This window comes from Agelaius phoeniceus, chromosome 19 (assembly GCF_051311805.1).
Source record: "Agelaius phoeniceus isolate bAgePho1 chromosome 19, bAgePho1.hap1, whole genome shotgun sequence".
NCBI lineage: Eukaryota > Metazoa > Chordata > Aves > Passeriformes > Icteridae > Agelaius > Agelaius phoeniceus.
In genome coordinates, this window is record NC_135283.1 from 5,164,937 (window position 1) to 5,180,252 (window position 15,316).

General features: G+C 48.8%; 1 protein-coding gene across 1 annotated transcript in view; it reads right to left on the bottom strand.

The window, feature by feature from the left end:
• Positions 1-15,316, bottom strand: part of MYO15B (myosin XVB) — a 42,068-nt gene that overhangs the window by 16,817 nt on the left and 9,935 nt on the right. Inside the window, exons 12-32 of the mRNA XM_077188503.1 lie at positions 14,916-15,047; positions 14,628-14,753; positions 14,032-14,109; positions 13,550-13,698; positions 13,414-13,459; positions 12,911-13,035; positions 12,688-12,805; positions 12,047-12,141; positions 11,756-11,849; positions 7,919-7,976; positions 6,249-6,379; positions 6,051-6,146; positions 4,231-4,466; positions 3,972-4,150; positions 3,196-3,268; positions 2,560-2,766; positions 2,389-2,468; positions 2,100-2,197; positions 1,830-1,917; positions 384-494; positions 144-238 (exon numbers count right to left, since the gene is read on the bottom strand). Coding sequence (XP_077044618.1) covers positions 144-238; positions 384-494; positions 1,830-1,917; positions 2,100-2,197; positions 2,389-2,468; positions 2,560-2,766; positions 3,196-3,268; positions 3,972-4,150; positions 4,231-4,466; positions 6,051-6,146; positions 6,249-6,379; positions 7,919-7,976; positions 11,756-11,849; positions 12,047-12,141; positions 12,688-12,805; positions 12,911-13,035; positions 13,414-13,459; positions 13,550-13,698; positions 14,032-14,109; positions 14,628-14,753; positions 14,916-15,047 — 2,415 coding nt within the window. The remainder of the gene's footprint in view (positions 1-143; positions 239-383; positions 495-1,829; positions 1,918-2,099; positions 2,198-2,388; positions 2,469-2,559; positions 2,767-3,195; positions 3,269-3,971; positions 4,151-4,230; positions 4,467-6,050; positions 6,147-6,248; positions 6,380-7,918; positions 7,977-11,755; positions 11,850-12,046; positions 12,142-12,687; positions 12,806-12,910; positions 13,036-13,413; positions 13,460-13,549; positions 13,699-14,031; positions 14,110-14,627; positions 14,754-14,915; positions 15,048-15,316) is intronic.

Genomic DNA, 15,316 nt, shown 5'->3' on the forward strand with positions numbered 1-15,316 from the left:
TAGTGGGGATTAAAACAGAGTTCACCCCAGCACGTGAGCCCAGAGTGACACAGAGCAGGCCCAAAGAGGAGGAGAGCTGGGCTCCCCCTCAGGCACAAACACCAATGTGGCTCTTCCCCAGTTCCTGGGGCCCTTCCACTCACCATGAGCATGGCCTGCTGGTTGATAAAGGCTTGCTGCTGTGCTGCCAGCTGGCTGGGATCCACAGCTGGGACCACGGGCTGGGGCATCACCATGGCTGTGGAAGACAACACAGACATCTTCAAAATCCTACAGGTGAACATTCCCCACTGAGCCCCTCACCTGACACTGAAATGCACAAGTGTCACTGACAGCCCCCTTCCACCCCCTCCCCTGTGCAGTTCCAGAAACACTGCTATTACCTGGCATAGGTGCAACCCCACCAACCCCTGGCATCATAGGCATGGCTGCTGGCATCCCCATCATGGAGGGCATGGGCTGGTAAACTGGTGTTTGAGTCATTCCAGACAAGCCTAGAGGGAAAAGACCAAGTGAATGGTGCTTTGGAGAATCCCAAATGAGAATATACTGAGCAACCCCAGAGAGCACTTCTGGTGCTCTCCACATGCACCAACCACAGCAGGACACAGCAAAACTCAGGTGGAAAAAGGAAACCTAAGAAAAATGGGTGGTCTGCCAGATTTTAAACAGCAGTATCCAGACTCTGTTTCTGCAGCCTAGCTTTGGACACCACCATTCTTCATGATTAAGCTTGTAAATAATTCCTGCCTGTGTATGATTACAGAGGTTTTCTCTTGAGGGCTGAGCAAAGATCTCTGGGGCTGGGACTGTCACATTGGTATCTTTGCAGTGGGTGGCCAGGCTGGATGAACAAGGAGCCCTGGCCTGGATGCCATTGTGTGTCATGGGGAGGAGCTGTGGGGAGAAAGGAATTCCTCTGCTCCCAGCAGTCAAGTCCCATATGGGGTCACAAACAAACCCCTCTGAGTGTGAAGCCAGCAGAGCAAAGGGTGTGGGGGTCAGACTCAGCTGAGAGGATTCAGCACCCAGCACAAACCTACTGAATCATCATGTCCTCACCAGTGAGAATGGCCCTGGGATGATCATCATACACCTCCCTCATCTAAGAAGCCACATAAGTGACAAACTGGCCTCAGGCCGGTGATCTGTAATAGGCCTTGTCATGCCCCAGAGCCTCTCCAATAGCCAGGAGCAGTTGCTGTCTCAGGAATGACTGAACTGGACATTCCTCACCTTTCTGAGACTGCTGGGTGTGTTCCTACCCATGCAGATTCAGATTTGTCAGTGCCATTAATATATTGGTGTTTGACTCCACCCTGCTGCAAATGCCAGAGTCTCAGCTCCACAGAAATGAGGAAAAGCAAAGAAACCAAATACATAAACCAAAACCTCTTGAGGGTTCAGACTTACTAACCCAAGGAATAGCTACAGATGACGGGAAGTTCTGTAAGGAAGTAATAAAAAGATTAAAACCAGCCCTGATAAAGGCACCAACTGCTCTCTGCAAGCATGGGGTGAATAGAAGGTGAATACATGACTTACAAATATTTGTCAGGGGAAGAGGTGGCCTGGGTCAGAAACAAGCTACCAGCTGCCTTGACCCCAAGGCCAGCTCAGAAGAGAAATTACAAGCACAACAAAGCAGCTCCCTTATCTGACACCTCTGCAAGGCATCTGTCTCACCTGGGAGAAGGAGTGCAGCCTGTGCTAAAGCCCAGTGCTCTGCATGAACCAGCTGAACATGCAATAATTAGCATTTAAGGGGCTCCCTGACTAGTGCTCACTGAAGGTGATGTAGTCCCAGGTGTCCCCATGGCCTTACAGACCTGTAGAAGGAAAGATTCCTCTCTGTGTGGGGCCAATCTTCCCACCTCCTTTCATGCGTCTGGTGAGATTCTCCCTGCTCTCCATCTCCTGCATCAAAATAAACCCAAAACAGTTATCTGAGCCCAGAGGGACAGACTTCCCGGAGGGAAAGACATTCAAAGGTGTGTCTGAGCTGAGCAGGGTCAGTGAATAGGCAGGAAAACCTTGAAGGACTCACAGGGACAGGAGAGCTGCAGAGAGAAGGCAGGAGGGAACACCAGGGCACTTACAGATGCTCTGGAGCTCTGATGCAGCACAGGACTGAAGAGATCATCCACATAGTGATCCAGGCCCACAGGGACCCTCAGGTCATCTCTAAACCTTGGATCTTGGGAGCAGAGAGAAATCTGGTGACAAGGCAGGTAAGAAACCTTCCCCTGCCTCCAGTCCCTATTAGTCATGGTTCAGAGTGGAGTCTACAACAAGAAGAATCATCTGACTCCCCCTCTGCCCTGATGCCCTGGCTGGGGCCCATCTGGCCCTTCCCAGTGTCAGCCACAGTGCTGGGCTAAAGCTCACCTGGATGGAGACCAATAAGCTCTGGAGGCAGGCTGGGTGGGGGGAAGGCAGGGGCCTGGATACCTGGAGCAGGAGGGATCCTGTTGAAGAGGAAAATGAGATGAGGACCAGAGTGCTGGAAGATGGGTGACAGGGCCACAAGTGGTGGGGCAGGAGGAATAGGTCACTCACATGTCCAGGTCAGAGGACTGCAGGATGCTCCTGTCCCTTTCTGGGGTGATGGGGTACTCAGTGGGGGCCCGGGAGGAGCTGATGAAGTTGCTGGTGTCCTCCATCTCTCCAATGAGGTCCAGCACAAAGTCACAGCCCAGCAGGTCCTGCCACATGTTGCCAGTGAACATGGAGACAGACCACCCTCGAGTGTTCTTGTCACAGCCCCTGGGAGAGGAAAGGTGTCCAGGCAGGCAGGGGAAAGGGAGAGGAAGGAAAACATTTCATTCAATTTCTTCTTGCCTTGTTTATCCTGGCTTAAATCCTTTAGATTTAGGGTGTGAATCAACTATTAAGTGCCCAGGGTTAGAAAAAATCTAGACTAATTCAAGATTTGTCCTTTTTATCAATTCTTTTTTCCTCTGAAGCTGCTCTCAGAGATCCCACCAGTGGTTCCTCTGTTCCTAAAGAAGCCCATTGTTTATGGTTGAGGGTTATGTTAAGGGTGAAGAGGGGAGCACAGGCTGGCGTGGGCAAGAAGTGAGTATTCTACATGTGACCATATAAATCCCAGCCTGCAGACCAAGCCAGGCTGAACCCTAGAGCTGGTGACAGCCTCTCTCACACTCCCAGACCTGCTCCCATCCTCTGCAGTACCTTGCACTCAGGATCCAGGCTGCATACTGCTCCCCAGTCATCCAGGACTCCACCTCAGCTGAGAACTTCTCCTCTGGCACAGAGAGCAAAGTCAGTACCCACAGCCTCCCTGGCAGGACCCAAAGCAACACCCACATTCCATGGGACACAGGCAGAGCCCAGCTGGAAAGTCTCAAACACTCCTGGGTGGGGCCACAGGAAGACTAAAAGCTCATGGAAGCTCATAAAAACTCCACATGGACAAAATAATATCCAAAATATCTGTTTGATGGCACAGATTGGCATCCCCAAGCAAACCAGGACCCTGCAAGGGTTTTCAACCTGACAGGTGAAAACCCTTGCAGTGTCCTGGTTTGCTTGGGGATCACTCCACTCACAAGGAGCCAGAGTAGGGATGTTCTGTGTTCAATTCATAGAGCTGCTGGTTGCTTAAGAGGCAACTTCAGGTAATATTTGAGAAGGGCAGAAAGTCCCTGTAACAAAATCCTGCTGCATGGGCTGTAATAGATGGCAGCCCGGGAGAGATGAATAACCCTCTGTTGAGCAGGGCCCAAACCCAGGACAATCTCACCCCTCAGCCTGAGAAGCAGGTCTCACCAGGCCCAGACTTTGCAAGTTTTGGATCTAAATTCAGATGCTTGTTTCCCCCATGGCTGTACTAGCAGTGTTCTGACCCACTTTACTTAGTTGAGGGAATTATTTCCCAAATGCTGATTTCTACACTGGAAAAGACCTTAGAGACTGAAAGACAGCAGGAGGGCAGAAGAGTGAGTTACCATTAAAGGTATGAACATCCAGCACCATCTTCCCTCTCCTCTGGTTTGCTGTCCACTCCAGCTGGGTGGGAGGGTAAGCCCGAGCAGGCACAGCCTCTGTCCCTGTGCACTGAGCTGCCCTCAGCATCTTGCGCTGGCACACAGCGCTGTAGCCCTCCATGCCATAGTCTGACACAAACCTGGGAGAAGGAACTGCATGAAGCACTGCTCATCCCTCCAAACCCCTCTGTAAGCCTGCCTTGGCCTTTTCTCCTCTTACTTCAGCAGTGGCTTCTGCAGTGCTGGTGAGGGGCCAAAGCAGCTGAGCAGAGTGGCCATCAGGAGCCAGCCCCGCCGGCCGCGCTCCGTGTCCGGGTTCCTCCAGCTCTGGGCAACCACCTGGCTGAAGATTTCATCGCGCAGAGCAGCGTCCCTCAAGCCTCTGGCAGCAATGAAGTTGCCCAGCAGGACCTCCTGCCAGCCATGGAGACTCTGGTCACCGATGAAGCGCAAAATCTGGAAGGATCCGGGGCAAGAGAGAGAGAACTGGAGCTGTAACCCCCTGTCCCAAACTCTGGGGTAAGAGTTGGAGACACCAGGAGCCTCTGTGGCCAACAATCACATTGGGGCCTGTCCTCAGGTTTTTGAGCACCACCAAAGTGCTGGGCAATTTGGGAGGCAACGTTTATAGAGATTGGATCCTGACTAAAAGTCAGGGTGACTTCAGTCTCTTCTGAGGTATGACTCAGAATTTGGTCTAGGGCAAAATATTTCCCCTTGGGCAGGGCTCAGGCACAAAGTAAATTACCATAGGATACTTGCTACTGAGCCCACTGAGTGTTCAAAGCCTTTGGAACAGTTAATATTATACCAAGTACTATGGGATGTGGTGTCTCAACACAGTCACTGAAGTGATTCAGCTTCTTGGCTATGCATATCAACTTCTTCAATGCTTTTCTAGTTTGTATTTCTCACCCTTAGGTACAGAATGATTTCTTTCATCCTCTACACTTCAATATGTCACAAATTAAGTTTTTTTTCTAAAATGGACAGCTTTGGAAAGAACATTTAAGCATAACAACACTTCTAAAAACACCTAATGGTACCAAGTGTGTCAGAGATTCACTGAGAAAAACAGGGGATGGTGATTGTTTAGTTCTCATGGAATTCTTTGTAGCAAATCCCTACTTCATTAGCAAGGGAGAAAAACTGCCTTTGATCTTTAGAAAAATAATAGTGTTCTGCTTAAACACAATCCTATTCACAAGATTTTATTGAAGATTATGCTCTTCTATAATTGGGATCACAAGGACAAAACAAGAGACTGTTTTTAGGTATTAAGCCCATTTCTTAATGGGTTTATTTTAATTCCATGTAATTCCCAAAAAGATGACCAGATTTACTTAGAAAGTATCTGGAGTTTCATTTTATTTTCAACCATTTTAAAGAAGAAATATAAAGAAGTACAAGTTTCACATCCACAGAGATGAAATAGCACCATCCCCTTCACACAAACACTACAGAGTAAGGGTGTGGTTCCAGGTGTACTTTTCCTGATGACAAAGTCCCTGCCCTTTTCCAGCCTTTAAACAACAGTTCACTGTCCTCTGTTGGGTACTGACACATCTGTGAGCCCGAGGTGCAATTGAGATGTTTGCTATAAACCACATCATGGTTTAAACCACATGGAAAAGATCTGGGTTAAATGAAACTTTTTTATGATTGATAGACAAGTAAGTGGTTGAGAAGACAGACTTCCCTTATCATTGCTACTGAGTCTGGAATATTGGGATATTAAAGTTTAGCAGTCCTATTCCTATATGTCCTGCCAAATTCTGAGGCTCCATCATCAGGCAATTCACTTTGATCCCAGTAGTCTGTGGCTGGTCTGTGCCTCCCCAAAAAGACAGCAACCTTAAGGGGCTGTGTGTGATCTCTGTCAGGCTGCTCCAGGGCCTAGAAGGAGCAATTTATTCTGCTTTTCCAGCCCTCCATGTATTGTAAGAACAGTATCCACCACCAGCAACTTGTTGTATAAAGGCATCAAAACATTGTCTGTGCCCACCTGTTCCCAGCAAGGTCAAGAACAATGTCTCTTACCAGTTTGTTTATCTCAAGTGCACTCTCCTGGTGTTCAGCATCCAGGTGGGTTAAGGGGTGCTGCAGAGGCTGACCAGGGGCAGGGAAATCTGGCTTCTACAATGAAACAAAAAAAAGACAAATATTTGCTCCTGGTGTTGCTAAAATCAGTGTGTCTGCCCACAGGGGAGGCAGTGAAGAGAGATAAAGAGTTCCCACCTGGAAGTGTGATTTGATGAAGGAGGAGAAGGGATGGCTGTTGATGGTGGGTGGGAGGGAAAGGTCATCCTTGACCTTGACTTCTGGGGGCTGTGTCTCAGTTATCTGGTTGGCCTGTGCTTGGTGTCGACCTGCAAGGGAAGGAGGTCTGCTGTGCTGGCAGGACACAATTCACAGAGCAGCTCCTGCTGACCTGCACCTCACCCTGCTGAGCCCCTGACCCAGCCCTGGCTGCAGGGACACCCAGCCCAGCCCCCAGCAGGCACAGCCTCACCTCCCTGAGAGCACAAGGACTCCCTTCAGGAGGCAGATTTTACAGCTTTGATCTTTCAGACCATTCTCCCCAGGGAACACCTGGAGATTCAAGGCCGCTCTGCAGCATTTACAGGCAGGAAATGCTGAGCCCATATAGAGATACTGCTGACAACAATCCCCAGTCCACAAGGAAATGAGATGTCTTTGTAATGAAGGATTTCTCATGGGTAAGAGAAGAGCAAACATCACTAAATGAAGGCATTTCTCAGTGCAGCACAGCTCCTGTGCATTCCTCTCTCTCCAGCTGTGTCCCTGATGCTCTCCAATCCTCCCCATTTACATCCCATCAGCTTTCATTTCCAGCAGTTTCACTGTTCCCTGAGCCCCTCTGGCTTACATTGCTCACTAGACCAGCTGATAGTCCCTGCAGGGCTCTGCCATGAAATGTGAGCTATTTGGGAATCCAGCACAGTCTGCTCCAATTCACCAGACTCTTCTGCCTGATTGTCTCCCTTACTGTTCCCCACAGAAGGCCACAGGCACAGCTGGCTTTGGCTTTGACACCACACAGACACAGAAAGGCAAATCCTGCCTCAACCTATTTGCAGCTTAAATATTCACATTGTACAGAGAGCTACAGAGGAAACACAACTGCCCAAAACTTAATGCTCAGGGTCAGATCAACAGCTTGTGAAATTATTGCAGTTAGTGGTATTTTGGTGATTTGAAAACCAATTGGTGCATTCCAAAATTGATAAATTAACACATACTCAATTTGTTACATTGTTACATTCTTAAGTTATTATATTGTTATGTCCTTGGACTGATAAATTGTTATATCTCAAGTTATGACATTGTTCCATTGTTCCAAGCTGTTACCTTGTTTCTCCTTCCTTCTATTTTAAACTTCATTTTGAGGAAATAATTTTTAATGAAACCTAAAAATATTTCTTTGAAATTGTCCAAACTGTTGTTTTCTTCCCCTTCAATTTCCTTAAAGATTTTAGACTAGGTAAAAGATGGGTTTAAGTTTTTCCACCCCAAATACTCATCTCTGCCAGAGACCTGGGTTCATTAAGCAATTTGCTGTCACGTAACTTTGACCAAAGAGTTTTGGACCATCCCTGCCATCAGTTCTACCTGCCCAGTTCAAAAGAAGAGCTGAAAAATTAACAAAGATACTGATTTTCAAGCTGGTGTTCTGCCCCCTGGCCCAAGTTGCTTTTCCTCCCTACCATGTCAGGAAGCAACATCCATGGTACCATTTGCCTTTATCATATTTACACTGCAATGATAATGAATCAAAACCAGCCCAGTGACAGGCAGCAGGGAGAACAAAGACACACTTTGATATAAACAAGGAAATACTCAGTGAAACAGTGCAGGAAAGGGAGGGAAGGAGGAGGATTTCTCACCTTCAACAAAGTGCAGGAGGGCTGCGAGCTCTGCAGGGATCTCCAGCAGCCCCACGTCCTGGAGACAGAAACAAATCAGTCAAAAACAAATCAGAGAAAAAAAACACATAAAAACCCTGAGCTGAGACTGGGTGGAACTGCCTTGGAAAAGCTGCCAGGACAGGGATGGAGCATCTGAGCCAAAGCAGTGAATTCTGCCTCCACATTCAGAGCCATTGCAGACAGGGAGGTATTGGCTGAACACAGCTTGTGACATGGGTCAGCACAGGAGGGAAAGGGAGCAATTCCTGAATAAAATATGAACTGCCACAAGGGGAAGGACAGGAAAGTTGGCTTTCTTTGACTCACCCCTCATTCCTATCAAGTGTGGCATATTGCACTGTAGAGATTGCACCTGAAGGGTAAGGGCCATTTCTTCCTGCCCTTTCCTGACAGTTTTCTTTTGATTTTTCTGTATCAAAAAGTGCTACAGCATAAAATGAGACCTGATTCTGATCTTTGATACATATTGGAGGTTCCTAAAAAAGCTCAGATCTCTATCTGGGTAATCCAGAGGAGAGTCTGGCCAATGAGTTTCGATTTTTCACTGGTTTGCACCTTGCACTGCTGCAGGGTAGGAAGCAGGTGGGCCAATACAACACAGTGTCAGCCTCACTGCATGTAGAGTCAGCTCAGGGCATTTCAGACAGAACTACTCAGATTAAGGCACTATATAACCAAGCCAAGGTCACAAAACCTGAGTTTGTGGGACTTTTTGGTTTCCTGTTTTTTGGGGGTTTTTTTAAGATCTGCATAGTAAAGCTTTTTTTAAGATCTGCATAGTAAAGTGTGTCGCCAGCACATTATTCTGACATCTCTCTCCACTTGAAGACACATTCACAGCATTTTTGATCAGTTTGATTTTGCTCATAAGATACTTGACTTCAAGTCTGGCTTTTCAATGGTGTATCCAGGAAGTGGACTGTGAAATTCCACAGTTCTGGATCCACACCTGGGGAAGGAGGTGATACAAGAGCATCCATTTTTTTTCTTGTTCTTACTGACAGATCTATACAGAATTGTGGATAATATCAATTCAGATTCCCTTGATACAGACACTGCAGCAAATGTGTGTCCAGTCAAGACACATCAATAATGGCATTAGTTAGAAGTGTTGATACAGACTAAAAGTATTGTGAAACCTTTAATACATCCATTTCTCTACATCAGCTTCTGTTAATACATTTATGCAGAAGTGTCTCATTCCCATTCCTCACAATAGAAGATAATTGCCAAAAATAATCTTCCCTCTACCTCTGCAGACCAGGTCAGTGCTGTGAGCAAACACAGTGCTCTGGTTCAGGACTGGCTGACAGTGCCTGGCTGTGCCCAGAGCACGGGAAACACTGAACTGATGAGATATTTCTCTATTAGAAGGCCCTTGACACCATCTAACCTGCATTCTGTACCAGGTTCCAGACACGTGTGCCCTCTCTAGATGTTCTGCTATTCCCCAGCAAACCTGGCCTGAGGAGGCACAAGGGAGGGAGAACACCTGGAGAACCTGAGTTTTTTATCTCAGACCATCCCAGACCCTTTGACAACTCACCATTCCTTGGCTGGGACTATTCTCTGTGTCAGCACAGGCCAGGGAGCTCCTTCTTTGTTTCCTTTCCTCTTAATCCTGCTATTAGGAGACGAAAGGGGATAGAGGGTGGGAAGATATGTGGGTGAATTAAATTCCAGCTATTCTGGGGGCAGATGCTGAGGGTGGCCAGGAGATGGTGTCCTGCTCCAGCAGATGAAATGACAGAACAGCTAAGGAGCCTTCCTGGGACCCCAACTCAGTGTATTGAGAAGGGGCTGCCCAGGCAGAGACCTGAGCTTTGCTGGAACACCTCCTGCCCTTCCTGACACAATCCAACAGCAAGAGCTTGCAGCACCTGCCCACCATCCTGCCACACCTTCCCTTGCTGGGCATCTGATGTGGCTCAGGACAAAAGCTCCCAGCAGCTGCCACCTCCTTCAGAAATATTCACCCACCTCCTTCAGCATCAAAGCACCTGATAACAGCCTGAACAGGACAGTTGAACTTGTCCATGGAGAGGAAATCCTTTAGAAAGGTGGGAGGGATACCAAAAACTAAACTCCCTCACAGCTCTGCCCTTTCCCTTCCGTTCTATTGCTCCCCAGCCTCATCACTCACCTGAGATGGGGAAGAAGGGTCTTTGGCTCCTTCTCTGCCTCTCTCCTGCCTGTCAGTGGTGCAGAGCACTGAGACTACATGGGAGGTTATGAGGGCTGGGCTGAGAAAGACAGTGCAAGCTAAAGTCCAAAGGGCAGGGCTGTGGGGTGGAGGAAAGGAGGAACTTTGCAGCAGCTGAACTTTGAGACCTTTGCTGCTGCTACTGCATGTACAGAGACCTCAGCAAACAAACACTGAAGGAACAGAAACAGATTCAATAGAGTTGCACTGTTGTGGTTACCTGGGAGAAAGAAAATCTGGATCCTGTCCAAGTGGGAAGGGCAAGAAACAGAATAGAAACTCATGCTGTGCTGGACATGGCAGGAGAGGAGGCACCTCTGCAGGTTTGTATCAACACCATTGTCCTTAACCCTCTGCCCCACCATGCCCTCAGCCATGCCAAGAGCTGTGCTGGGTCCTTCCCTTGTAAAGCTGACAGCTATGAGATGTTACTGCTACTCTAAGGAGGAGTGGTCTGATTTCCTCTTTCCAGATTTATTTTAATAGTAAGGAAATGGATAAGGAAATGGCCCTTACCCTTCAGGTGCAATATTTTAATTTCCCAATTTTATTGTAATAGTTTGTGCACAATACATTATACCCACTGGACAGAACCATGGCTCTCTCCTGTACACTACTTTCCATCTTCTCAAAAACTTGCCATCCTGTTCTCACCCCAGCTGATCTCCAAGAGGCCAAGGGCTTGAGCAGCCTGAGGCAGCTGTAAGGGATCAGGGGAGGTTCATCATGGACTGAAAGAATCTTGCAATTCAGTCACCATCAGTAATTGACCTGGGCAACAAAAAAAGCAAGGTGAATGACTCCTTAGAGTTTGAGCAGAACAGCAGCTCTGAAGAGCACAGATGGAACTGGCTCTTGTCTCATGTAGGGCAGCCTGGAGTGATGCCTGGAGAGGCTGCCTAGAACAGAGGCTAGACCGAGTTAGAGAATAAAGTGGGTATTCATTAAAGGCCTTCAACAGATACACCTTGGGCAGTGCAGGAGCCTGGCAGAGGCTACACCCAAGATGGACAATGGTCATGAGTTTTTCAGACAGATACAAGTTTGGTCTATCTGCATATCACGGGTTAATTGTTCAATTACAGCTTCAGGTAATGAAGTAACATTCTCCCAGTTTGCTTCCCCCAATTCACTTTTGTTTATTCTTTTCAGACCTGAGGCTGTGATGGTGACCCTGGTTCTCAGGCCTGGAAGGATTGTTTTGTTTGACCAAACTGTGAAGAGAGCTTACTAACATTCCATATGGAGTTCAGAGTTACACACTAATGCAGTGCAGGATCTGAAAAATATAAAAGCTAAAACTGAAGGCATCATTCCCACCCTGGCTCACACAGCCAGACCCATGAATCAGCTGTGTTTGCAATACCTGTGCCAATTCTGCATGTCATTTAGAGAGAGAAGGCTCCAGCCTCTCTGCTTCCTTCATTTGGCTACATTTATGTCAGACAGAGGGTGAAGGACACCTCCCTGGGTGAGGACACCTCACCTCACTCCCAGCAAACCTTCCAAAGCCATCCCTGCCCTGGCCTCACCCAGTCTCACTCTGCTTAGGGCAGGAACAGCCCCTCCTGTACACCTCGCTCTGCTGTTACCTGGCAGCGCTTCCTCCTCTGAATCAAAGGTCTGGAGATCACAATCATGGTTTTAAATTGCACCAAAGTCTTCTTCAGCCTCCTGTAACGCTTCCTAGAGGATGAGGAAAGAATTGTCTGATGGGGGACACATCAGCCACACAGACACACACGGAGCAGGCCAGGAGCCAACATGAGGAGGGGCCTGGACATCTCCACCTGGCTGTCCCTTGGCAAGGCCAAAGGGCTGTCCCTGGGCTGTCCCTTGGCAAGGCCAAAGGGCTGTCCCTGGGCTGTCCCCTGGCTCCTGACCTGGCCTGGTAGCCTCGGAAGTGAGCCTGGATCAGTGTGACTTTCTCCTGCAGGACGCGGAGGCGCCGGCGCTGGAGGAGGCAGCGGAATTTCCTCTGCAGGGTGACAACGGCCCAGCTCTGCCTCTGCTGCCATCGTCTCTCCAGCAGCTGCCTGCCCTTCTCCTTCAGAAACACCTGGGCAAAGGCAGCAGCTGCTGACCCACGAGGCAAGCAGCAGCTTCTCCCAGAGCTGATCAATAATAAAAACTGCTGGTTTATCCCTTCGTAGCCTTTAAGGGTTCTTGCTAAGGAGACTGGGGAGGGCAGGAGGCACAGGTGCAAGTGGCAGAGATGGATGCATTTGGGGTGGACAGGGAGTCAGGGAGTGATGAAGGTTAGCAGGCAGCAAAAGTAGAAGCCCAGGAATGCTGGGTATACGAAGGGCTTGGCCATGCTACAATAGCCTGGAGCTGGAGTCTCCTGTTAATCTGAAGTGCTAAAAATACCTCCTTAGTACTTGGGACAAGAGGCAAAGGTGAGAGGGGAAGGTGTGCAAGGCCCTCCCTCTGTGGGCAGAGGCCGAGCTCCTCTCCTGCTTGGCCAGCCTGGGAATGGTGGGTGGGGCTGTGCAATCCGGCTGGGATTCTCAGTAGGCATCACCTTTGTCACCCCAATCTGGTAGAGATCCGAGGGGTTCCCCACCACGTGGGCCAGCACTGCTGCACAGCCTTCTCTCTGCTCCAAGCTGCTGGGCCTGCTCCCTGCCAGGAGCCCGTACCTGGCACAGGAGGAGTGGGTGTGACAAAAACCAGGGCTGTATGTGGAGCCCTCAGAGAACAAATCCTCCAGGGCTGGGGGATCCCAAGCCAGGACAGCCCCGCACCTGGCCAGGAAGCTCTGGAATGGCAGATGGACTGGGAACCCCTCCTTTAGAATGTGGATGGCCTCCAGTATCCCTGAATGTCGCAGCTGACAGTTGACATATTCCACATCAAAGACATTTGAGAGCTGAGAAGATAAAGCAGACAAAAAAAATTAAAAACATGAAATAAAGACAAATTAAAGAAAGGATACTGAAGGCAGGGAGTTTAGAAAGGGTCTCCTTCTCTTGTCCTGTCCTTGGATTGGATCTTGCTGCGGGCTGTGGGCCATGGAACACAAAGCCCAAGGAATACTTTGGTGTCCAGCTGACCCCGGTTCTGCTCCTGCAGCACAGGATTAACTCACATGGCCACAGGGAAGGGTGGGACACAGAACAATGGGGAAGAAAAGTCTCAAGCTATCAAATGAAACAAAGAAGTTTAAATCCCAGCTGTGAAAGGAGAGCTGTTGAAGGAGAATGAAGGAACTGAGGGACTCCATAAGGAGCTCAGGGTGCTGCCCTACCTTCCTGGGGTTAGGGGTGATGCAGCGGATGAAGAAGGCATGGCTCCTGCAAAACAAAGGAAGAACCTTGGGCCTCCCTCCTCTCTGTGCTGACCCTGGAACACTTCACATTCTGTGTGCCAGCAGCATCTCTCACCCTCTCAGCTTGGCTGTGAGGTCCTGCAAAGACTGCTGGAATTTGGACACCAGTGTGGAGGCCTGAGGCCTGAGCCCTCTGCCCCTGCCCCCCAGCTCCCTTCGCTGACCATAGGCAGCTTTAGCCCTCTGGAAAATCTCAGACACCACCTGCAAAAACAAAGAAATTACCAAAACCCGCTGAACTATGTGGAAAGAAGAATCTCTTCTACCTGAAACTTAAGGGGACCATTTTCCCTTGCCCCTGGCAGTGGCAGGAATGCAGCTGCATCCTCAGGCAGTCTCTGTGTTTTATATATAAAGTGCATCAATTGTGGGCAAAGACAATTTGCCCAATTCCCAAGTAAATTCAGTAAAATAAAACTTGTGGCTTCTCTAGGTTCTCCTGACAGCTGTTTAGCACCTTTCTGCTTCTCACATTAAGACAATGAATGGATCATTGGGCACCTGCAGTAGAGATCTTCCTCCTGACCACTTCTGTACCTTGAGGCGGCTCTGGGAAAAGATATCCAGCACCTCTGGCCGCAGCTCGTCACGGTTTTTATGGAGAAACTTGTGGACCTGTAGAGGCAAAATCTGATTTAAAGCACCATTCAGACCACTCAGACAGGCAAACACCCCTGTTACACACACTGGGACTGGGGACAGGCAGCTGGAGAGCTGGAACAAGGGGAAAGCCCTGGAGAATGAGGCTGGTTCTTCTTGCTGCCACCAGGGTAGAGAGGACAATGACTTCTGCTTTGAGAAGGGATTGCTCCATTTCTCCTTCACATCACCCTGCAGGCTTTCACCCCTCTTTTTGTTTGTTTTTTTTTTCCCCAGCAGCCAGAGCTTTCCTGCATTTCCAGGGCTCTGAGGCTGTTGCGCCACTGAGGGCAATTCCTATTTTGCTTCTGCCCAGAGGCAGCTTAGTTGGCTCTCTTAATAACAATCTCCTCTCTTCTGATAAACTGGTGCTCTAGAGGGAAGTGCAGTCACAAGGGGAGAGCTTTGGTCACAAAGCTGCTCCATCAGGACACCCACAGCTTGTCCCCAGGGTGGGTTATTTCTCCAGCTGCTCCGAGCCCCTGCCAGCTCACCTGGTAGGTGACAGGGCCAGCATAGTGCTGCACAGTGAACTCTGGCAAAGGCAGCTTGGGCTTGCTGTACCAAGGGCTGTTTCCATGGTGGTAATGACACTTCTGGAGGAAAGTGTGGTCTGTGGCCTGCAAAAGAGATTTCCTGATGCTGCAACACTCTCAGTAGGCTGAAAATTCACTGCTGAACTGAAGGTAAAAACATTGAACACTTGTGCAATCATTCTGGAAAACAGCCTCACCTTAACCATCCTCTGAAAGGGATCCCATGACAGGCTGGGAGCTCCTCACCTGAGTCAGGGATGTCTGGTCATCCAGGATGCACAGGAGGCCGTGGGGCTTTGCAGTAAGGAAATCCAGGCACGACTCACTGCACATCTTGGAAATAGGAATCCAAGTTAACTGCTCCTGGCTGTATTCCTCCTGCATGTTAAAGGCCAAACCCAGCCACACAAACAAGGACAAATGGAGAGAATTAACAGAGGGATTTGGGTTGTTTATCAGGAAGTTAGTGTTTCACTGCTGTTAGGAATTTGCCTAGAATTGTCTGGTTTTGTCTCATAAAACTTCTTCTGAAGCCACTAATGATTTTCCTGATTTGAGAGAAGAAGACTGCTAAACTGAGTGATACAGTGAACTGTAGAAGTCAACAAGTTTGATAAATACACCTTCATCCCCAGGACATAAGTGGC